Genomic DNA, 24,808 nt, shown 5'->3' on the forward strand with positions numbered 1-24,808 from the left:
TATATAACTCCATGCTTTTGTAAACCTTTCTAGTAGTGTGACTTTATCCTGAAGTTATAGGCTCTTGGAAATAATATTTTAATAAACTTTTAGTGGGACTGGTCACTACCTCTTGAATAAGCCAAATCTGTTTTTGTTATACAAATAGACTGATGTTTCCAGATCTTCCCTGGTTTTGATAAGATTATGATGTGTGTATGATACTTTTCTGTAAGTGAAAGTGAAGTTGCTCAGTCGTGTCCGACTCTTTGCGACCCCATGGACTGTAGCCTACCAGGCTCCTCCATCTGTGGGATTTTCCAGGCAAGAGTACTGGAATGGGTTGCCGTTTCCTTCTCCAGGGGATCTTCCCAACCCAGGGATCGAACCAGGGTAACAGAAGATACTATAATTGATTTACTACATTTAGAAGATTGTATTTCATTTATTTACTTCCAGTGTTGATATGGAAAGGAGTTTGTGTTATCCACATCATTACACTGAAAGCAGATGTGTTACACCAGACAGAACTCTAGGAATCTGCTTATATTTTGGCAATTCTGTTGTTACATGCATTTTTTAGTATACTTTCTTTCTTTTTTTTTTTTTTTTTTTACGTATAGCTGGTCAACTTAAGAGAAAGTATTAATGAAGTCTTTACTTTGTCTGAGTCTGTTCAACTGTAATGAACCATTAACAATTTTTAAGACAGAAAGTGATGTGATAGGATCTGTCTAGGGATAAACCCTGGTAGCTGTAGGAAGAATGGGTGGAGTCTCCGTATATTCAAAAAGATCAATAAATAAAGTTTAAATGTAGAGGGAGTTTGAAGACTCTCAGGTAATTATGAAAGTTTTGACAGGGTTGACTGGGTAGGTGGTGATTCTGTTAAGGGATGTTAGATAGGAATGACTTTCTAAAGGAGTGGAAGAGATGAGAAAGTTGATAAGTTTACTGGGGGAACATATTGATTTGATCATGCTTAGAGATGCTTGGGGAGAACAGTGTACATGAAATCAGGTTGGGCTTCCAGGGAGAGACTGTAAAGCAGTCTCTACACAATGGATTGGGTTTTTTAAAAATTTGTTTTCTTTGGAATTTTTGGTTTGTGTATATTAAGTCGCTTGCTCAGTCGTGTCTGACTCTTTGCGACCCCATGGACTGTAGCCTACCAGGCTCCTCCGTCCATGGGATTTTCCAGGCAAGAATACTGGAGTGGGTTACCATTTCCTTCTCCAGGGGATCTTGCCGACCCAGGGATCGAACCCAGGTCTCCCGCATTGCAAGCAGATGCTTTAACCTCTGAGCCACCAGGGATATTAGCCTGCCTATTTTACAGTTTTAGGAGCTTGGATCTCTGAACTGTTTCATCTGTATTATGAGGGAGTTGGAGAAGACTTACGTTTCTCTTAACTTTAATCCACCCAAGAATCACCTCAGAATCTTGTTAACAAGATTCTGTATCTGAAGGTCTGGGGTGGCACCTGCAGGCCTTCCAGTAGTCATGTGTGAATGTGAGAGTTGGATCATCAAGAAGGCTGAGCACCAAAGAATTGATGCTTTGAACTGTGGTCCTGGAGAAGATTCTTAAGAGTCCCTTAGACAGCAAGGAGATCAAGCCAGTCAATCCTAAAGGAAATCAACCCTGAATATTCACTGGAAGGACTGATTCTGAAGCTGAAGCTCCAATACTTTAGCCACCTGATGCGAAGAGCTGACTCATTGGAAAAGACCATGATGCTGGGAAAGAATGAGGGCAGGAGGAGAAGGCGGCAGCAGAAAATGACATGCTTGGATGGCACCATTGACTCAACGGACATGAGTTTGAGCAAACTCCAGGAGATAGTGAAGGAGAAGGAAGCTTGGTGCTATAGTCCGTGGGGTCGCAAGGAGTCAGACACAGCTGAGCAACTGAACAACAGCAGGACAATCACAAAGATCTTTTCTGTCTCCAGAGTGTCATCTTTCAGACTTAAGGTTTTTTGTAAAATAGGAGAAGCTGGAGTTCTATACTTTATTCATCCAACAAACATTTTTATTTTGTGATTGGCAGATGAACCAGTACGTATAGGTAAGGCTCAGTAAAAGCACATTATTAACTAATAGCTTTGCCAAGCTAATATTATAATTCCAGAAAATTGTCACCTGTTTTTCTTCCATATATTTTTGATTGGATTATATGCATTTATTTTAACATATTCCCATTTTCAAATCTTTCAGTATAGTTTAGTTAGCTATCAAGTTGGAACAGTTGATTGAAATTGAGGCATATTTCTGTGATGGTGCAAATTTATACATATACCTTCTTTCTGGAGTAATGATACTGACATATACTTAAATAAATTATCTTTCCCATTCTTACTCAGTCACTCCTCAGTATAAAACACAGCATCACAGCCCTTGTTACAGAGGAAAGCAGGAAGTGTTACTTGCGCATGTTTTTGACTCTGACATCCATTGACTTACCCCGGATATTCTGTATAATGATCATTAGTTAATAAGAGATTATGATAGAATGAGGAATTTGAGGGTTAGTAAGAATGAGTCAACATTCAGAAAATGAAGATCATGGCATCTGGTCCCATCACTTCATGGGAAATAGATGGGAAACAGTGTCAGACTTTATCTTTTTGGGCTCCAGAATCACTGCAGGTAGTGACTGCAGCCATGAAATTAAAAGATGCTTACTCCTTGGAAGGGAAGTTATGACCAACCTAGACAGCATAAGACATTCAAAAGCAGAGACATTACTTTTCCAACAAAGGTCCATCTAGTCAAGGCTATGGTTTTTCCAGTGGTCATGTATGGATGTGAGAGTTGGACTGTGAAGAAAGCTGAGCACCAAAGAATTGATGCTTTTGAACTGTGGTGATGGAGAAGACTCTTGAGAGTCCCTTGGACTACAGGGAGATCCAACCAGTCCATTCTAAAGGAGATCAGTCCTGGGTGTTCATTGGAAGGACTGATGTTGAAGCTAAAACTCCAGTACTTTGGCCACCTGATGTGAAGAGCTGACTCATTAGAAAAGACTCTGATGCTGGGAGGGATTGGGTGCAGGAGGAGAAGGGGATGACAGAGGATGAGATGGCTGGATGGCATCACTGACTCGATGCACATGAGTTTGGGTGAACTCTGGGAGTTGGTGATGGACAGGGAGGCCTGGTGTGCTGTGATTCATGGGGTCTCAAAGAGTCAGACACAACTGAGCGACTGAACTGAACTGACTGAAGAATGAGTAGGTACAGGAGGAAGAGATGAGTAAAGAAGAGAGATGTTACAAATTAAAGATGCAAGATACTATCACTAAAATTGTATGGTAAAGAGATTTTACCAGGGAATAAGCTTCTCCCTGCATTTAAGGAACTTTGGGGGCCTCTTGAAGAAGACCAGATAGTATGGTGGGACAGGTCTTCAAGACCAACCCTCCTTATCAAGTCTTTGCTTGGATTGTTTTCATTCTAACAGTTCTGTTAACTGGTATCCTAAAGACATAAAGGAGTTCATCTAGCAGTTCATAAATAAGAAAGGTTCATGGATTTCATGGAAGTGAAATTCTAATACATGTAGTTCCTTTGTGAGGGATGGTCATTTATTAATGTAAAGAAAATCCTAGACATTTCTTAAAGATATCAGCCTTTTACTTTAAATATTTACTTATTTGGTTGTGCCAGGTCTTACTTGGAGCCTATGCAATCTAGTTCCCTGACCAGGGATCAAACCTGGGCCCCCTGCATTCGGAGCTCACTGTCGTAGCTACTGGACCACTAGGGAAGTCTGAAAGGTATCAATATTTAAAAATACCCCAAGTTACTGTTACCATTCACTGACTTATTTTTTTAATGTATACGTGTATTGTTAAATTCTGTGTATGTATTTTTGGCTGGCTCTTCCTTACCATGGGGGCTTTTTCCTGGTTACAGCGAGCGAGGCCTACTGCCTGGCTGTAGTGCTCTGGCTTCTTGCTGCACAGCGACTTCCCTGTTGCAGGGCACAAGCTCTAAGGCGTATGGGCGTCAGTCATTGGGGCTCCTAGGCTCCAGAGCGCAGACTTAGTAGTTGTGGCACACGGACTTTGTTGCTGTGTGGCATGTGGGATCTTCTCGGATCAGGGATCAAATTCGTGTCTGCTGCTTTATAATTATCTTTTTCATGCTTTTGTTTATAGTATTACCATCCACATATACATTCTGATATAACTCAGTTGAATTTTGCCTGCTTTGGGACTTCATTTAATTGAATCACACTGTATGTGCTGTTTTGTGACATGTTATTTTTTCCCAACATATTTTAAAAAATTCATCCAGATTGTTGCATATATGTTTTCCTTGCTGTATAGTGTTTTATTGTATTAGTCAGGGTTCTCCTGACTTAACAGAACCAGTAGGATGTGTATGTATATGGAAGGAGACTTACCTCAAGGGACCAGTTCACATGATTGTGGAGGCTGGCAAGTCTAAGTCTGCAGTGTGGGCTCGCAGGCCTGAGACGCAGGAGAGCAGATGATGCGAAGTCCAATGGCAGTCTTCTGGAGAATTCCCTCAGAAAGAAATTCCTTCAAGAAGGCCAGTCATTTTGTTCTATTTAGGTCTTCAGCTGACTAAGACCCACCCAATTACGGAGAGTAATCTGCTTTACTCAGAGTTCACTGATTTAAATGAGTCTCATCTGAAAACACCCTTCTGGTTAACATAGAACATTAACCACCACAGCATGTCTACTGCAGGATTTTTTTGTTGTATTGGGAATTTATGTGGTTTCAAGGTTTAGGCATTTCGAGCATTCCTCCTGCTGCTTTTTGTGTGTTTCTTTCCTAGAGCACATAGTCAGTCATATTGTATGGAGTATTACATAGGAATAAGTTGTTGTGTCATAGGGATACATACATTCAAGTTTACTGGGCCATTTTAAACCATTTTGTTAAAAAGTATGCCAAGTGTTGGTTTTATCAGCTGCTCTATTTCCTTGCCAGTGGCTAATACTGTCTGAATTACAAAAGCTCACCATTATGAAGATTTAATTTGTATTTACTGGACCACTCTTTGAGCATCATTTACCCTTTTGATGTGGGCCTATTTTTTTCCATTATATAAACTTATATTCTTCAGTTGTGATAAATTTCCTTGAATTACCTTTTAGATTTCTTCCCCTTCTATTTTCTCTGTTCTCTTTTTAGGGCTCCTGTTACCTAGATGTTGGACTTCCTGCATTGATTCTCTATCTTATTTTTTGTCTATTTTTCATCTGTTTGTCATTTTGTTCTTCTTAAATATCTTCTCAACTTTATCTATTATTTCTTCTTTCAGTTTTTCATTTATGTTATATTTCCTTTTTCTGCTTATTTTTCTATGTATTCTGTATTGTTCCTTTCCTGTAGCATCCTAATACTTCTTGCTGAATCCTATTCAAGAATAGAAATATGAACTATCCTACTTTTGTTTCTTTTAGCATACTGATAATTTTAAAAATATTGTCATCTTTTGGTTTGTTTCTTTCAGCTTGTTTTGATTCCATTTGTTTGCCTTTATCCTTCATCAAAGAGATTTTCCTCAGATATCAGTTGATCCTCAGCCTACTGTTCATAATTTAAGTTTATTTGGCACTAAATGAATAGAACTAGACAGGAAAGAAAATGAAGGACTTGAACAATGCTATATATGATTTGGACCTAACAGACATGTGCAGAACACTCACCCAACAGCAGCAGAATACTGAATACATTCTTCTCAAGCACACAGAGAACACCCATATATCACATGTTGGGCACCAAACACGTCTTAAGGAATTTAAGAAAACTGAATCATACCAAAAATCTTTCCCAGTCACAATGAAAGGAAATTAGAAGTCAAGCAGTAGGAAAAATGGAAAATTCACAGACGTGTAGAAATTAAACAGCACACTCTTGGGTCAAAGGAGAAATCACATGGGAAGTTAGAACATATCTTGAGGCAAATAAAAACTAAAAAGTTGACTAGTAGTTCTGAGGGCTTGAGAAAAGCCTCCCGAGTACAGGATGATGTCTCTATTTTATGTCTTTTCAGCTGAGTTGATAAGATTTCCCAGAGAAGAATCTTCCATTCTTTTTTTTAAGGAAAGAGAGATGAAGTCTCAGTCTTCAGTATTTAAAAGTCACTTAGTTTACAGGATGATATCTCTCAGTTCAAAATCTCCTGATTCACTATCCAGAGAAGAGAGCTCAACTCTTCCACCTGCATGGGGAAGGGGACAAGATGGGGGAATGTGAGGGGATATCTAACTGTTTCTCAAATAGATCTTTTGCAATAATTCTTCCGTATCAGTTCCACCTCCTAGAGCTAGCTGGTGCCACCTTTGAAGGTTTAGTTAGATATACTGGTCTGCTTCTTTCCTCAAGATGATTTATTTTGCCAAGGGAATATCATCATTGAGTTCACATATCTTAATATTTTGTCCCATTTTGCCATCCAGAATTATACAGCAAGATAGGAAAAAGTAGTATCCTAACAAAAGTTTTAGATGGAGAAAATATTTTGAAATCGTGTATAGCTATGTTCTCTCTCCCTCAGCCTTTCTTAGTTAATTTAAATTCATTTTTTAGTATTCAAGTGAATGCCTCCCCATATTCTTGTCTCTCTTTTAACCTTCTTCCAAGAGTGTGTTTATGATTAGAAGAATTTATGAGATATTTTACCACTAGCTTCTTTGCTAAAAATACGCAAATACATATTTATGATAAATAAAATTGCTTTTGTATGTTGGTTTCTGGAAATGGTTCTAACATTTTATTGTTAACTTCGACAAATGTGTTGTATATGTTTTGTTTTCTGTTTGTTAACAGGAAACATCTGTTAGCTTAGAGCTTTCCTTTGAAGAGATACTTCCCAATACTTTGGGCTCAAATCACAACTAATTCTTTATTTCAGAAAAAAGTAAAGTAAGACCCCAAAGGTCATTCTTTGTATCTATTTTCATCATTTTGTACCTCTAGACTGAGTTTTTCTTTTATGAGTGCAGTTTACTTGCTAAAAAATAGAAAGGATGGTATTAAGGGTTGTGTTCACTTTTTAAAGTTAGTTCTTAGAATTATGTATTTTGAAATTCATCTGAATGTAAATGGGCACAGCATTAAAACAGTTTTTCAAAACATGAAAACCAAAACCTGAAGTCACTGGATAAAAAGGCATTCTTTCTAGAAAGTCATAATTATGGTATAGCAGTAGCAGTTCAGAACAGATTATTCTGGTCTTTCTTTTCTGTTAGTTGCAGTACCACTTCGGAGAAAACAAATTTTCATCTTGTTGAACTCCATCTAGGTGAGAGTTGGACCTATACAGTTGTGAACATGTTCATCAAAAAATGGACAGCTATTTAAAAATAAGGGCAGAAGCAGAGGGTGAATATAAGAAAAGATGAAAAGAATATTTTCCTATAAACATTAAGGGAAAATGGTTTGGCATTAACAGGTTTTTACAAATTAATACTCTGCTTTCAAGAGGTCAGTGTGTGTGTGTTAGTCTCTGTCATGTCCGACTCTGTGTGACCCCATGGATTGGGGCCTGCCAGCTGCCTCTGTCCATGGGATTCTCCAGGCAAGAATACTGGAGTGGGTTGCCATTGCCTTCTCCAGGGGATCTTCCCAGCCCAGGGATCAAACCCAGGTCTCCTGCACTGCAGGCAGATTCTTTACTGTCTGAGCTACCAGAGTTATCACTGGATCCATTTAAAACATCCTGCTTTCAATACAAGTATATATACTGACCCCTTCTCTTTGAAATCAGAAACCTAACTCCCAAGGCCCTGTGGAAGGACTCTTCCAGCTTCTCTCCTCCCCTCTTTGCACTCTGTTTATAGTTCCACTCAGTTAACTACATAGTATAAACCTGGGGCATCCTGAGTGAAAAAACTCACAAAAAAACTCTGCTTTTCATTGGCAGTAAAGTCAACCAGTACAGAGATGTTCCTACACAACCAGTTTTACTTCAGTACATATTATTGAATATCTTTTGTTTTTCTTTATTGTTTGATAATCATTCTGTTATTCTCTGCAGAAGTCTAAGCTAACATAGGAGACAAGGGACTGCAGTTGAACCTACTATTTACAGTTGACCCTTGAACAATGTCTTGATTAGGGATGCCTACCCTCTGCACAGCGAAAACCCACATATCACTTAAAAAACCCGCCCTCTCTATCTGTGATATCCACTATCAGATCTGCAGATTCAGCCAGCCTCAGATAATGTAGTGCTATAGGTTTTACTGTTGAAAACACCCGAGTCATCAGTACAGTTCAAACCTGTGTTGTTCAAGGGTTAACTGTATGTAACTTTATTTTAAATATTCTTATGTAATCCTCACAGTCAAGGGATGTTACTTTGTATAGAGTAATGTTATTCCTGTATCTTGGTGCAGAATCTGAAGAATGATTTTCCCAGAATCTCCTCACTGAGTGGCAGATCCAGGATATAAACTTAATTTGTCGGATGCCAAAGCCTGAAGTTTTTTGTTAAACACAAAGGAACCAGGACTTGCCTTCCCCTGTCCAAACCCTCTTTCAAGACTGCAAAGGTCTTTTGTACTGGGACATAAACAATAACTCAGATCTTATGTGGGTTTGAGTGTGTATGTTAGATCTTGTTAAACATTGAGTTTCTTGGCTTTCATAATGTGAGGGGGATATTGGAGTGACTTGGTATCATGTATCACTGTATAGAAATGTAACATTTCTGTATATGAATAAGGTCATATATATTATTATAATCATTTTTTAGAAAACCACCTGAAGATAAACTTGTAAAAATTCAACATTTCATCTTGTCTTTGTATTGGAAATTGGGAATCATGCAGACAATCTCTTAAAGTCACTAAGTTGAGAACAAACTTACTTAGACTCTTTGCCCAATAACATAGAAGTAGTCAGGAAACCCTCCTTGAATGGCTTGGAAAGAGCTTCATTGTAAAGGGTCAAGAAGTCTAACCTTAGATTTCCACTCTTTCAGTTAACCATCCCACCCCTGTGAGGCCAGTTCAGCCACCTTCCCTCTGCCCTCTGCTCCCATACTTAGCAGATTTCAGAAGACAGCTGAGTGACAACACCTGCCACCATTACTTACATAGTCTTTAAGTGCCATTCGCATTGTGAAACTGCTTCTTTGTAAAATCTGAAGCCCCAGTGGAATAAAATGGTCTAATCCCTTACTGAAATGCCTTGAATGCAAGTGAAATATGAAAGAGCTTAATGTTAAACAATACTGTGTTTATTGCTATATGAACCTTACAAAAATTATAAAGTGGCTTTCTGTGTTTATTTTGCAGTAACAAATAATGAATATTAGTGAAGAGGAAATATTAAAAGCAGTGTATTTAACTCAAAAAAAGTGTATATTTAACTCTGGTATAGAAATTTTACCTTCCAACTTTTTAGACATACATCATAAGGAAAATTTACTTGGGAGAAATATCTCTTTAACGTTAGAGGAAAATGAGAATGGGAAGTGGAATTATATGGATCATTCACTTGAATATAAACTAAAATTTAATTGCTTTTAAAGAAGCAAAAGCTAGATCAGTTTTATTTTAGAAGAAGGACCAGCTTGTATAGAATATTGAGTTCTAGATTAAATAACTATTAAAGTTTAATTTGAATGACAGAATCAGAGAAACCTCAGGCCATTATTTAAAAAAATTTTTTTGATTCCTTTTGTAGGGCATATTTAAAGTGAAATCTTAAGAAAATTCTCACTTCTGTCTTCCTAAAATGTAACCTATACCAGAATAGTTTTGTTGCATAAGTTTGCAGTTCTATTTAAACACTTAAGCAGCTATTAATTTCATGTTTTAGTTCATCTCTGTTCTGTGTATTTTTAAGTGAAATTAAATATATCCTTTCTGATTTGTTTGGTTTTAAATTAGGCTCACCCGGGGCTATCTTCCAGAGGCTGTGAGATGGCCCTTAGTGCATTTCGGCATCAGCTTTTATTGAACTCGGTGCATGTTCTTGCCTTTGTCATCTTGGAAGGACATTAGACTAGTTGTGCCAACTTGGATCCATTTCTGAGGTTTACCGCAGGAAGCAAAATACTGAAATTATCAGAAACCATTCTTCTTCAGTTTTTTTTTTTTTTTAAATACCACTGAAATGTGACTCCAAAGTAAAAATAGAATTTCTCGAGTCCAGTAGTTTATGACTTATATGCCCTGTATGTATTCCAAGCATCTCTTGCCCAGACTCAGCAAGCAGACAGAAGGATGACTATGTAAAAGGGAAGAGCGTGTCCTTAACCCACGGCTAGAAATAACATAAGTGTGTTTCTGTGCCAGCTTGCTCTACCTGTGACTCAGGTTCTGGAATCAGCTCTTCTCTAAATGATTGCTGGCATCACACCTAGGTGAGCCCTTAGTGGAGCTTTCCCATTAAAAGACACGAATGCTGGGATCTGAAGTATATTGAATACTTTTATTGATCAACTTGGAAAGAACCTGCTAATACAGAAATGTCATATATAGTTGACCAGTTGATTATTGACTCTGTTCTAATAATATATGAGGTTTATTTTCTACTGTTTTTCCTAGAGTCATAATGAAGTGGCTTAAAAAGATAAATAAGAACAAAGTTTACGTTCTAGGGTAGGCCTGCTTCGGTCCAATTATCCCTCATTGTTGCAAATTCATTCTTTGTGTTCAAAAGTTTAACTTTCCATATTCCAGACGATTCATAGAGATTAGCCACAGTTTATTTAAGCAAACAAAGAAGACACACACAGAGCAATAGTTTAAAATTTTTTTTTCGGAAAGAATTCACTTGCTTACTTTTCTTAAAAACATCTTTCCCATTTCATTGAGGCAGATTTGGAAGTCAAACCAGAAACTTCAGGCTCTACTACGATGGAAAGCACTTTGTTGGGGAGAAGCGCTTTGAGTCCATCCACGATCTGGTGACTGATGGATTGATTACTCTCTATATTGAAACCAAGGCAGCAGAATACATTGCCAAGATGACGATAAACCCAATTTATGAGCACATAGGATACACAACCTTAAACAGAGAGCCAGCATACCAAAAACATATGCCAGTCCTGAAAGAAACACTTGATGAGAAAGATTCTACAGGCCAGGATGGGGTGTCAGAGAAAAGGGTAAGCTACCATGAAACCACACTTTATCTTCTTCTGTTTGGGGTCCTTATAAGAAAACCATTATTGCCAGAAGAGATTGACTTCTCTGTGGTGCTTTGGAAAGGGTGTGCCTTTCCCTTAATGTCTCTGTGATGCTGAGTTTTGCGTATATCTGATTCTTACTCAGTTAAAATATGTCAGGTATGTTTTTGTATTCCTGATTATTTCTTATTTTATCAGTTTTAAAAATTTGTTGGAAAAAATGGCCAACAAATTTTATAGTAAAAAAAGTTTGAGTCTTAATCAGAAGCATAACTTGTGCTAGCTATATTACATAAAAAAATTAAGGGGGTTACATTATCTATCAGTTTGTTTTCTTTAAAAGTAATTTACTGTATAAGTAGTTCTCTTCTTTAGAAAATTGACAGATAACATGTATTTTTAAATACACATGGTTAAATTCAGTTTTTCAATAACTGTTACACTATTTTGAGAATCAGTCTTGAGTAACAGAATTTACCTCTGGACTTAGAAAGTAAATCAGGAGGATATACTTTTCTATCATTATGAAAGACAGTTTAAGGTTTTCATTTGTCTTAATTGTAATATATATAAGGTTAACATCAGAACTTTTAATTCCTTGGCATTAAAATAATTTTACCTTGAAAATTGTCCCTAGTCTCCCTTTAATCCCCCAAGAAAAATAATGAGAATTTCCTCATATTTAATACTGTGTGGGATTTAGTTGGGAAAGTTTTATGTTTTCTGATTGTAATTGTTTTAATGAATTCTTATATTTTTGAGTATCTTAACTTGCCATATTAAATAAATGTAGTATTATATAGTGATTTGAGCTTGATTCTGTCACCAAATAGATTTGTGTGTAAATTCTATCATTTTACCAGTTGCATGAACTTCAGCAGGTTACTTAAATTCTCTGTGCTTTGATGTTCTTTATTTGTAAAATTGTAATAATATTCAGCTTTGGAGGATTGACTGAGATAGTATGTATAAAATAATCAGACACTTTGTGTTGTGACACAAAGTAAGCACTCAATGTGAGTTTGATGGGAATGTTACTATGACAGTCATACTACCTCAAGGCAGGATTCTAAAATATTGAATGCTTTCCATTATCTTGGAGTATTTAGGTACAGAATGGAAATTTCAAATGTGCATTGTCCAACCTAAATCTTAATTTCTGGCAGATCTTAGAGTGGTATTTTGTGGCTACAGAGAAACCAACATTTTAAATTATAGACTGTAGCAAATGGTTTTCATATACTTAAATTTGTTAGGAACTACAAATCTTTTTTGGAAGTAACTAGAATTTAGAATCCTAAGTGCATGCTGTATTTAATATTGTTCTTTGCACTCTAGTTCCCATTTTCTCATTTTTATTTTTCATTCATGGCACTTTTTAGTAATGCTTACATTTAAATATCTAGCACTGATATTATATGTTATGAAGATGTGTCTAGAATATTCTAAGTTAACATCTGTAAAATATTTTTTTAAATGTCTGTAAGTCTTTCAAATTGGTTCAGCCTACTGGTAAACTTTGCTGATGTGTTCTGTATACATTTTTCTACATTAAGGGACTCAAGTTAAAGACACTTAGTTACTTAACATTAACATAGGACTAATCATTTAACCTCATAGTGCCTTGGTTGTCCCTCCTATACAGTGAAAATATTATTCACAGAGGCAAGAGACTGAGGTAGCTAGTGCCTGAAAGAAGCTTTTAGTTCTAAGAGCCATGGTGCCCTCTATATTCTGGCAACATTACCTGTGCCATTACCTGGATTTTTGTGCTGAAGGCCAGTGGCATAGAGTGAAATAGCTCACCCTGGGAAGTGTTTCTCTTCAGCAAACCTTGATTAAGAATAATCTCTTAAAAACTACGCTTTGTTTTAAGCTGCATGCATCTTAAATCTAGTTGGCTTAAAATCTACTCACTCAAAACTAGATTTATTTTATTTACAGGTGTCATCCAACAGGGCAGGGATGATGACCTGTTCAACAGCTTGAAACATTGATTCCCTGTCACAGTGGATGACATTTGTAAGTAAAGACAATCATGTTTAAATGGTTTAAAATACCTACTGACACAAGTGCACTTTGATAAGTATTTTATTGGGTCCTGAATGGCTAAATCCCCTCTTATCCATCACTCCTTTTTCTCAGAGGTGGAAAATGTTGGCTTTGCAGGAGCTAGTATGCTATTGTGGAAAGGATATGAGCATTGGAATTAAGAGCTAGGTTCTACTACAGGCATTGTCACTGAGGTAAGCTTTTCCACCTCTCTTGAGACTGTGTTCCCCCCTTTAAATAAGAGGGCTCTGGACTAGATGACATCCAGGGTCTGGTTTATATCGTCTGTGGTCCTTCTGGAGGTACAGGCTTTGTATGAGAACAGAACACAAGAAAGAGCACTTACGTGAAGCCTAGAAAGGAGAAATCTGTTTTCAGTGTATCTACTAACTGTATGGCCTTGAGACAAATCCCTAACCTGCTGAACTTCATTTTTTCAATATATAAGACAAGGGTTTTTGCACAAAACAGTAGTTTACAGGATTTTAATAAATACTGCAAAAAGGGTTCTGTGCTCAAATAGGTTTGATAAAAATTAAGTTTTTTGAAAAATAAACTTAATCATTTCTTTTCTGTAGACTGCACAGCTTTGCTAATCCCTAATGTGCATTGTGACTCTCAAGAATTCTCCCAAACTCATCTGAATTACCTCATGTTTCATGAAACCCACTTTGGGAAGTTTTGAGCCAGATGATATCTTAAGGTCTTTCTTTGTTTTAGAATTGAAGGATGAGAATTCTACATGTATGTTTTTCAGTCCTTAAGGTATGTAAGTTGAGTGTCTGAGCTTTTGTGGAAGGTTGACAGGATGGGTTTTTTTTTTTTTAAGATTTATTATTGTTTATTATTTTGGCTGTGATGGGCCTTCACTGCCGCACACAGGGTTTCTCCAGCTGCAGCGAGCAGGGGCTATTCTGTGCTGTGCAGCAAGCAGGGGCTACTCTGTGCCGTGCAGTGCGCACTCCTCATCGTGTTGGCTTCTCTTACTGCAGAGCACAGGCTCTAGGCACGTGGGCTTCAGTCGTTGCAGCGCACAGGCTCGGTTGCTCTGTGGCCTGTGAGATCTTCCTGGGCCAGGGATTGAACCAGTGTCCTCTGCATTGCCAGGCAGATTCTTAACCACTAGACCAACAGGGAGAGAAGGCAGTGGCACCCCACTCCAGTACTCTTGCCTGGAAAATCCCATGGATGGAGGAGCCTGGTAGGCTGCAGTCCATGCTAAGGGTTGGACATGACTGAGTGACTTCCCTTTCACTTTTCACTTTCATGCATTGGAGAAGGAAATGGCAACCCACTCCAGTGTTCTTGCCTGGAGAATCCCAAGGACGGGGGGAGCCTGGTGGGCTGCCATCTATGGGGTCGCACAGAGTCGGACACGACTGAAGTGACTTAGCAGACCAACAGGGAAGCCCTGGTAGGACGGCTTTATGGCCATAACATTTTTTTTTTCCCCTAAAAGGTTGTTTGTTTATTTATTTATTAATTATTTATTGTAATTGGAGGCTAATTACTTCACAGTATTGTGGTGGTGGCTTGCGCCATACATGGACATGGATCAGCCACGGGTGTATGTGTGCATGTATCCCCGGTCCCAAAGCCCCTTCCCTGCACCCTCCCCACCCCACCGCTCTGGGTTGTCCCGTGCACCGGCTTTGAGTGCCCTGTTTCATGCATCGAACTTGGACTGGTCATCTGTTTTACATATGGTAGTATGCATGTTTCAGTGCTGTTCTCTCAAATCTTCCCAACCTCGCCTTCCCCCACAGAGAACAGTTTCTTTTCCAAATAGTGCACTTGCTTCAACAGGTCCTGGACCTGTGGCAGAACACAGTGGTTTTATGATTATTCTGCACTTACTAGTAATGTAGCTTTACATTCTCCAAAACCATGCTTTGGAAAATGTCTCCTCAGCAAAAGAGACACAGATGTATAGAACAGGCTTTTGGACTCTGAGGGAGAGGGAGAGGGTGGGATGATTTGGGAGAATGGCATTGAAACATGTATAATACCATATATGAAACGAATCGCCAGTCCAGGTTTGATGCAGGATACTGGATGCTTGGTGCTGGTGCACTGGGACGACCCAGAGGGACGGTACAGGGAAGGAGGTGGGAGGGGGGTTCAGGATGGGGAACACGTGTGTACCTGTGGTGGATTCATGTTGATGTATGGCAAAACCAATACAATATTGTAAAGTAATTAGCCTCCAATTAAAATAAATAAATTTATATTTTAAAAAATGTCTCCTGTAACTGTTAATAATACATGTTGTCAAATAAAATACATAATTTGCATTTCAAAAACCATACTGTCAGTCAGAACTCTTGACTCTATCCAGAACTGCTTTCCTTTTGGATTTAGTCCCCTAAGCTCAAAACCTGTCTCATAGATAAGGATAGCCTGTGATGGCAAGAGGGGGCAAAATCAGCTTGTTGGTTTTATGGAAGTTCACCAAGCTAAATAACCTGTGTGTGTCTGTGTGTATATACATGTTTCCTTTCCCTAGAATTTTGGGATGAGTGCAATTCTTGGTATGTTTATATATGTATAAACATATATGTAAAATATGGTATATATGGTATATATATAATTTAAGGAATTTCCTGTACATTTAAAATTTTTTTTCAAAGACTTCTTTTGGGATCCCCAGACTGCATATGTATTACAGAGCTTTGTTGAAATGAAAGCCCTACCAAAAGTGCTATAACTGCTGGAATTCTTTGGTTAGCTTCATAAAGTGACAGGAGTCTTTATCCCCTGGGAAAGCGGAAAGAGCATGGACTGTCTGGTTTGCTAATTGTCTTAGTCTCCCACAGAGCCACTCTGCCCAGTGTTTTACTTTGCTTGAAAACACACAGAGTACATTTTCTGTTTCTTATCATTTCAATGTAGAAATCATAAGAAACCCAAACGTAAACTTAATCATGATAAAAGTAACGATACCAGAGAAGTGGGCAGCATGAAACAGTCTGAAGAAAACCGTCTGGTTACTGGATTTGGGGTTTTCTCGGTCTTGGGGCCTCCTCTTCTTCCTTGCTCCTCCCCACGCCGTGCTCCTCTTATTCTCCTTTACTCTGCCTTTATCCTCGTCCATCCCTCTTGCCCCTCGTCAGGTCTCCCATGTGGTTGGTTCAAGGTTGGGATCAGTTGTTCAGGGAGAACGGGCCCTTAGAGAACTGCCACATGGGCCCAGCGTCACTTATTTGTATTAAAAAAATCAATTGAGTAATTTATGAGGAGACTACAGCTTCCATACGGAACTTCTCATAGTGGGTTTGTCCTCTTCTCAATGACCTTCTTAAGAAATCAAGTACAGTTTTTAAAAACAAAGAGCCTGCGTGATCAGTGTGTGTGCTAAGTCACTCAGTCGTGTCTGACTCTTGGCAACCCTGTGGACTGTAGCCCGCCAGTCTCCTCTGTCCATGGGATTCTCCAGGTGAAATACTGGAGTGGGTTACCATTTCCTCCATCTTCCCAACCCAGGGATCAAACCTGCTTCTCTTGCATGCGCAGGCGGATTCTTTACCGCTAGTGCCACTTGGAAGCGGACGTAGTCAGTATATATATACACACACACACACACACACACATACACACACACACAAGTCTGTGTGTTCTTAGCAAGCCCTTAACCTCCCTAGATCTCAGTCTGCTGCAGTCTTTAAAAAAAAAGGTCTCTGGATTCCATTGCACTGGTGGTTATGAGTATTAATGGGATTTTGTAAAGTGGCCTTCCTTGTACGTGACATGTTATTGCCCTCTAGGCTCAGAATGATCAGCAACCAGATGCTGATCCAGGGTCTCAGGACTGTTCCCCCACCTTCACTAGAAACAGCATGTGTAGGATACTCCAAGATCTGTCTTTTCAGTGCTTCATTGGCCCTCTGAGTTCACAAGAAGACATCCAAAGGCTCCTACTTGCTTCATCACAGAGTGAAGTCTCTTAATAAGACTGTCATTTTAGTTGTAATGCTTTTCAGGTCATGTGTTTTTAGGGAAATATGGGCAACAAAGGAATTGTTGGTATGTAGTAGTGATTGCAAAATGCTGTAACTTGTTGAAGTTAAATTCTATCACTGTGGACTCTTCACTTTCTAATCTGTAATAAGGACTAATCTGTAACAGTGACAGAGGGTTTGTATGTGCAGGGAGGAAGATCTTCTCTGCCCTGCTAGGGTCTTGAACCTGAGCCAGGAGCACTGAGCCAGCCCTCTTCTGATCACCAGCTGTCTCCCTTGCCATTCCTCTCTCACCTGGGCTAGGTCCCAAGGCAGGTATTAGTCACAGTCAAGTTGATGGGAAAGTAGGGTGTCCCCTGCTCTCAGAAGCTTTAGAGTGTCTCTGTACAGTAGGGAAGGCCATTCTTCATTCCACAGATATACCATCTGATATATATATAAAAAATATATATACCTCTAGACAATTCTAGAAAAATTGTCTTTGTGACATGAAGTAGTTTGTGAAGGGTGGCGCATGGAGACACATCTTTAGGGTTATGCTCAAAGCAGCCGACATGGCAGAGTGCATCTCCCCAAACTCACAGTACCAGTCATGTGTCAGGACAAGCTAGGCCCCACCAGAAAATCTCATGCTTGAAGTGATTGATGAAAATTCACATGTGACCCAGGAAATTGTTTGTGTGAATCTCATCTGTCCTTCTGTAATATCACCCACAGAAAGGATTAGTAATTGAAAGCCATTAGGGAAAACCAGATGGAAAGAGGAAGATGGAAGATAAACATCAGTTCCTCAGCTCCAAAGAACCAGGCCAACGGAAGACCAAATTGTAATTTTCCAAGCCAGCTGCAGTTTTGGAAGATTTCTATGTATGGGCCAATTAAGTAAATAAAATAACTCTTAAATCACTGGTTTGAGGGTTTCAAAAGGAAGCTACTAGAAATTCTTTCACAATTGCTATTTTAGAGCCTTTAGAATTTTGGTGAGGAAATAATCATTGGTGGCAAGAGCCCCATTCATTAGCTTCATGGAACAGAAATCAACTCTGCTGACCTCAGGATGGTCACAGCATTTGGGGTCCCAAGCAAGTAGAGGCTGTCATGCGATACTCTGGCCTTCCCACATTGTCTAACTAACTTTGTAGACCCATTCTAAAAGAGTCAGCTCACCAGTTTTAGTAAATACTTATATCAGACCTTATGTTCAATGATTTGGATCTGTAGTTTTCATCTTCTGTTTTTTGCCCCATATTTTCCCCTTCTATTTGAAGTCATCCTCTCTCCTCCTCCTTCCCTGGTGGCTCAGATGATAAAAGCGTCTGCTTGCAATGTGGGAGACACGGGTTCAATCCCTGGGTCGGGAAGATCCCCTGGAGAAGGAAATGGCAACCCACTCCAGTTCTCTTGCTTGGAAAATTCTATGGATGGAGGAGTCTCGTAGGCTACAGTCCATGGGGTCGCAAAGAGTCAGACACGACTGAGCGACTTCACATTCACTTTTACTTTCTCTCCCCCTAATATTTAGACCTCTTGGAGACTGATAAGTCATAGCTATGGCTTGAGCCTTTTTGTGAGTTATGAAAACTTAACGTTTTTTATATGGTCTCCTAAGTTAGTCCTTAACTCTTCTTCGTTTCCTTAAAGTTACCTTTGTTGCTTAGTCATTTCCACCTCTGCGACCCCATGGACCGACTGTATCATGCCAGGCTTCCCTGTCCTTCATTCTCCTGGAGTTTGCTCAAACTCATCTCCATTGAATCAGTGATGCCATCCAACCATCTCATCCTCTGTCATCCCCTTCTTCTCCAGTCTTTCCCAGCATCAGGGTCATTTGCAGTGAGTCGGCTCTTTGCATCAGGTGGCTAAAGTATTGGAGCTTCAGCTTCAGCATCAGTCTTTCCAGTGAATATTCAGGGTTGATTTCCTTTAGGATTGACTGGTTTGATCTCCGTGTAGTCCATGGGACTTGAGAATCTTCTCCAGCACCACAGTTCAAAAGCATCAATTCGTTGGTACTCAGCCTTCTTTATGGTCCAGCTCCCACATCCATACATGACTACTGGAAAATCATAGCTTTGACTAGACAGAACTTTGTTGGCAAAGTGATGTCTCTGCTTTTTAATATGCTGTCTAGGTTTGTCATAGCTTCCAAGGAGCCAAGTGTCTTTTAATTTCATGGCTGCAGTTACCATCTGCAGTGATTTTGGAGCCCTCAAAAATAAAGTCTTTCACTGTTTCCATGTTTCCCCATCTATTTGCCTGAAATAGGACTGGATGTCACGATCTTAGTTTTCTGAATGTTGAGTTTTAAGCCAGCTTTTTGACTCTTCTCTTCCACTTTCATCAAGAGGCTCTTTAGTTGCTCTTCGCTTTCTACCATTAGATTGGTGCCATCTGCATATCTGAGGTTTTGATATATTTAGCTTGAGATTTATCTAGCTGTAACTTCACCAAGTTATCATAACTGGTCAGAAATGCTCAAACCTGAGTTTTGTATTGCAGCTATTAAGATTCTTTCCATAGGAAACTGTAGATGTCTCTAATGGCCGCTGCTTGCACCCTTGTCTGTATGTCTCTTTTAAAATTTTTGTGCTGCTCCATTATTTTAACTGTGGTTTGCTCAATAACTTGAATGAATCAACCCTGTTATCTTCTATTCCCTTAGCTTCTAGAACCATCCAGTGAAAGTCCACTAATGCTATAGACTTGCTGGTGACTTATTTTATATTATTTAATTTTCTATCTCATACAACTCAAACATTTTCCTTGATGATTTCTAAGTTTCTGTACTTATTTACCAGCAACGTTTGATGAAAGGTCACCTTTGCTATAGAATTTCTCCCCAAAAGCAGAAGCTTTTATACAAGCTGCAGGTTGTTTAGCACCTTCTTAAGAGATTTACAACTCCCTTCTTTTTGCCACTCAACAAGGAGGGACCCCCTAAGTGTGGATATATTGATAGTTTGCATTGTAACCTTAGAATGACTTTGGGCTGTTGTGCAAGTTCATAGTAAGGAAACAACTGATGCCCTAGCTCTTGAGAAAGTTCTCTTTTTTATATAATGGGGAAAACTCTACAAATGAACCCATACCTCCTGACAGGCTCATTTCCCAAGAATTCTTTATAAGTGAATTTTATTGAGTATCTTTTACATACTGTAAAATATATTCAGTTACATGTACCATTTGGTGACCTTTGACAAATGTATGCACCTGTGTAAAGCACCACCTGTAATCAAATATAGAACATTTCGTTGCTCCAGAAAGTTCCCAAGTGTCCCTTTGTAGAAAATCCCACCCCTCACCTCCTGCCTAAGGCCACTACAGATTAGATTTCCATCAGGACAAGAAATTTGTTTAATGGTTGATATGACAGGTGACGTCCTATTTAATGTTTAGTTGTCTACATTTATAGCACTTCGGACCCCCACCTTTTTCTTTTTATTTATTTTTAAACTTGTCATCTTATTATTTTTAAATGCCTATCTTCCTGGTCTCTGTTAGATATAAAATTTTCAGGTCATGTATTTTTAGGAAAATACAAGCAACAAAAGAATTGTTAATATGTAATAGTGATTGCAAGATACTATAACTTGTTGAAGTTGAATCCTATCACTATGGACTCTTACTTTTTAATCCATAACAAGGAGTTTAATAATTTTGGGTGCATAGTGAAAGAGGGTTCTTAGATGCAGGGAGGAAGAATCTGCTGGCATCTTGGACCTGAGCCAGAAGCGCTGAGCCAGCCCTCCTTTAATCACTGGCTGTCCCCCTTGCCATTCCTCTCTGACCTGGGCTAGGGCCCATGACAGGTGTAGTCACACTCAAGTTGATGGGAAAAGGTGTCCCCTGCTCTCTGACTGTGAACTGTACTACATGGTCTGAGGTATAATAATGAGAAAAACTACCATTTCTGCTTCCTCCTCCCAGTCTACTCCAAGGAAAAAAAGGCATTCTTTGTGGCACTGATACGATTCCAGAATTCACTATGGAACACCACTAAAGCATTTTTCCCAGCTTTGTAGAGACTGCTAAAGCACTTAGATTTTTCTCTCTGCAATACTTGAAAGCATGCAGTTGTAACCCATTCAAGAGTCCTGTAGACCAGAGTTCTCTGCCCAGTCCCAGGTGAAGAATGACATTCTCTTGTGTAACAAGCTTCCATGGGGAAGACTATATAGGTCACATAAAACTCCTGGAGAAATGGTTATAACTTTTCTCCCATCTCCTTCAGAAAAGACTATTGGAATGGGAGTGAATGAGAAAAGTGAAAAACAGTAAGAATATAAAAATCCTACTATATCGTGCTATTGACAGGTTAACATAACCAATAATATTCTGCTGTTTGCCCTCAGACAGCAGCCAAACTGAATGCTTTATGTATGAGTGTTGTTTGTATATGTGAATGTGTGTGTGTGTGTGTGTGTGTGTGTGTGTGAGAGAGAGAGAGAGAGAAAGAGAGGGCCAAACATGTGTATCATTTACAGTTACCAGTTCTAAATTAATAAAGCTTTTAAGAGGAAAGGATTTCCATTAAATTCCATCTGCAGGATATACAAGAAGGACTTTTCTGGAACTGTTACTTAAACCAGAAATTTATTACAGTGTTGTGGACATAACATTCAAATTTACCATTTATTTCAGTGTGAATAGTAAATTTTCTTTGTTTCCTTTTAGATAAAGCACCCCTGCCCCCCTGCCAGTGCCTCTGCATAATGATTATGACTGATGATTGCCTAATTAATTTGCCTAATTAATGATTATGACTGATGCTTTAGTTTGGAAGCAGTGTTCATAGTTACTGCAAAGGGGCTTTTTTTTTTATTTTTTTTTTTAACCAATAGCTATTTTTATTTTTAGTTTTAGTTTTTTATTTTTTTAATTTTAAAATCTTTAATTCTTACATGCGTTCCCAAACATGAACCCCCCTCCCACCTCCCTCCCCATAACATCTCTGTGGGTCATCCCCATGCACCAGCCCCAAGCATGCTGTATCCTGCGTCAGACATAGACTGGCGATTCAATTCTTACATGATAGTATACATGTTAGAATGCCATTCTCCAAAATCATCCCACCCTCTCCCTCTCCCTCTGAGTCCAAAAGTCCGTTATACACATCTGTGTCTTTTTCCCTGTCTTGCATACAGGGTCGTCATTGCCATCTTTCTAAATTCCATATATATGTGTTAGTATACTGTATTGGTGTTTTTCTTTCTGGCTTACTTCACTCTGTATAATCGGCTCCAGTTTCATCCATCTCATCAGAACTGATTCAAATGAATTCTTTTTAACGGCTGAGTAATACTCCATTGTGTATATATACCACAGCTTTCTTATCCATTCATCTGCTGATGGACATCTAAGTTGTTTCCATGTCCTGGCTATTATAAACAGTGCTGCGATGAACATTGGGGTACATGTGTCTCTTTCAGTTCTGGTTTCCTCGGTGTGTATGCCCAGCAGTGGGATTGCTGGGTCATAAGGTAGTTCTATTTGCAATTTTTTAAGGAATCTCCACACTGTTCTCCAAAGTGGCTGTAGTAGTTTGCATTCCCACCAACAGTGTAGGAGGGTTCCCTTTTCTCCACACCCTCTCCAGCATTTATTGCTTGCAGATTTTTGGATCGCAGCCATTCTGACTGGTGTGAAGTGGTACCTCATTGTGGTTTTGATTTGCATTTCTCTAATAATGAGTGATGTTGAGCATCTTTTCATGTGTTTGTTAGCCATCCGTATGTCTTCTTTGGAGAAATGTCTATTTAGTTCTTTGGCCCGTTTTTTGATTGGGTCGTTTATTTTTCTGGAATTGAGCTGCAGAACTTGCTTGTATATTTTTGAGATTAGTTGTTTGTCAGTTGCTTCATTTGCTATTATTTTCTCCCATTCAGAAGGCAGTCTTTTCACCTTGCTTATATTTTCCTTTGTTGTGCAGAAGCTTTTAATTTTAATTAGATCCCATTTGTTTATTTTTGCTTTTATTTCCAGAATTCTGGGAGGTGGATCATAGAGGATCCTGCTGTGATTTATGTCGGAGAGTGTTTTGCCTATGTTCTCCTCTAGGAGTTTTATAGTTTCTGGTCTTACATTTAGATCTTTAATCCATTTTGAGTTTATTTTTGTGTGCGGTGTTAGAAAGTGATCTAGTTTCATTCTTTCACAAGTGGTTGACCAGTTTTCCCAGCACCACTTGTTAAAGAGATTGTCTTTACTCCATTGTATATTCTTGCCTCCTTTGTCAAAGATAAGGTGTCCATATGTGTATGGATTTATCTCTGGGCTTTCTATTTTGTTCCATTGATCTATATGTCTGTCTTTGTGCCAGTACCATACTGTCTTGATGACTGTGGCTTTGTAGTAGAGCTTGAAGTCAGGCAAGTTGATTCCTCCAGTTCCATTCTTCTTTCTCAAGATTGCTTTGGCAGTTCGAGGTTTTTTGTATTTCCATACAAATCTTGAAATTATTTGTTCTAGTTCTGTGAAAAATATGGCTGGTAGCTTGATAGGGATTGCATTGAATTTGTAAATTGCTTTGGGTAGTATACTCATTTTCACTATATTGATTCTTCCGATCCATGAACATGGTATATTTCTCCATCTATTAGTGTCCTCTTTGATTTCTTTCATCAGTGTTTTATAGTTTTCTATATATAGGTCTTTAGTTTCTTTAGGTAGATATATTCCTAAGTATTTTATTCTCTTCGTTGCAATGGTGAATGGAATTGTTTCCTTAATTTCTTTTTCTACTTTCTCATTATTCGTGTATAGGAATGCAAGGGATTTCTGTGTGTTGATTTTATATCCTGCAACTTTACTATATTCATTGATGAGCTCTAGTAATTTTCTGGTGGAGTCTTTAGGGTTTTCTGTGTAGAGGATCATGTCATCTGCAAACAGTGAGAGTTTTACTTCTTTTCCAATTTGGATTCCTTTTATTTCTTTTTCTGCTCTGGTTGCTGTGGCCAAAACTTCCAGAACTATGTTGAATAGTAGTGGTGAAAGTGGACACCCTTGTCTTGTTCCTGACTTTAGGGGAAATGCTTTCAATTTTTCACCATTGAGGATAATGTTTGCTGTGGGTTTGTCATATATGGCTTTTATTATGGTGAGGTATCATTGCGGTTGTCAGGACTGATGTGCATCCGGTTGACCTCTCTCCCTTGCACAGTGGTGGCGTGATTGGAGCAGGCACTCTCCACAGACACGGAGAAACCCCGCCTGCCTTCGGTGGTGGCCGGCATGGAGATGTGTGTGACAGAGTAGGGCAGCTGGTCCTGGACGGATTCCGTGGACAGCCTCTCAAACATGGGTGCCAGCACCACCTCGTTGTGGCACTTCCCACAGTAGAGGGTGGCGTGCTGCACCAGGGCGTATGCGTCCCCATCCTCGATGATCACCTTGCAGCTCATACAGGCGAAGCACTCTGGGTGGTACTTGTACTCCCTGGCCACCATGATGGGCCCCGTCATCAGCAGAGAGCATCCGTGGCAGAACTCCCCAAACTTCCCCCAGTAGTCCTTGTGGCAGTACAGCTTCCCATCTTTCTCATAGTACCAGTTGGTGAGGGAATCCTGGCATTCAGAACACCGGAAGCAGGAGGTATGCCAGGCTTCGCTGACGGTCCTGTACAACCGCTGGTTGGGAGCAACGTGGTCTCCACAGCCCTAACACCTCCAGGCATCTTCACCCGCCTGC

At 39.2% G+C, this 24,808-nt stretch overlaps 1 protein-coding gene across 2 annotated transcripts in view; it reads left to right on the forward strand.

Moving 5' to 3' along the window:
* Positions 1 to 24,808, forward strand: part of CHN1 (chimerin 1) — a 213,048-nt gene that overhangs the window by 109,972 nt on the left and 78,268 nt on the right. Inside the window, exon 7 of one of the 2 annotated variants that reach the window (XM_042243696.2) lies at positions 10,799 to 11,087. In XM_042243696.2, the coding sequence (XP_042099630.1) occupies positions 10,799 to 11,087 (289 nt within the window). Of the gene's footprint in view, positions 1 to 10,798; positions 11,088 to 13,077; positions 13,131 to 24,808 lie in introns of those variants that run through there. The other variant, XM_027964832.3, reaches the window with a different exon arrangement.

This window comes from Ovis aries, chromosome 2 (assembly GCF_016772045.2).
Source record: "Ovis aries strain OAR_USU_Benz2616 breed Rambouillet chromosome 2, ARS-UI_Ramb_v3.0, whole genome shotgun sequence".
NCBI classification, from domain to species: Eukaryota; Metazoa; Chordata; class Mammalia; order Artiodactyla; family Bovidae; genus Ovis; species Ovis aries.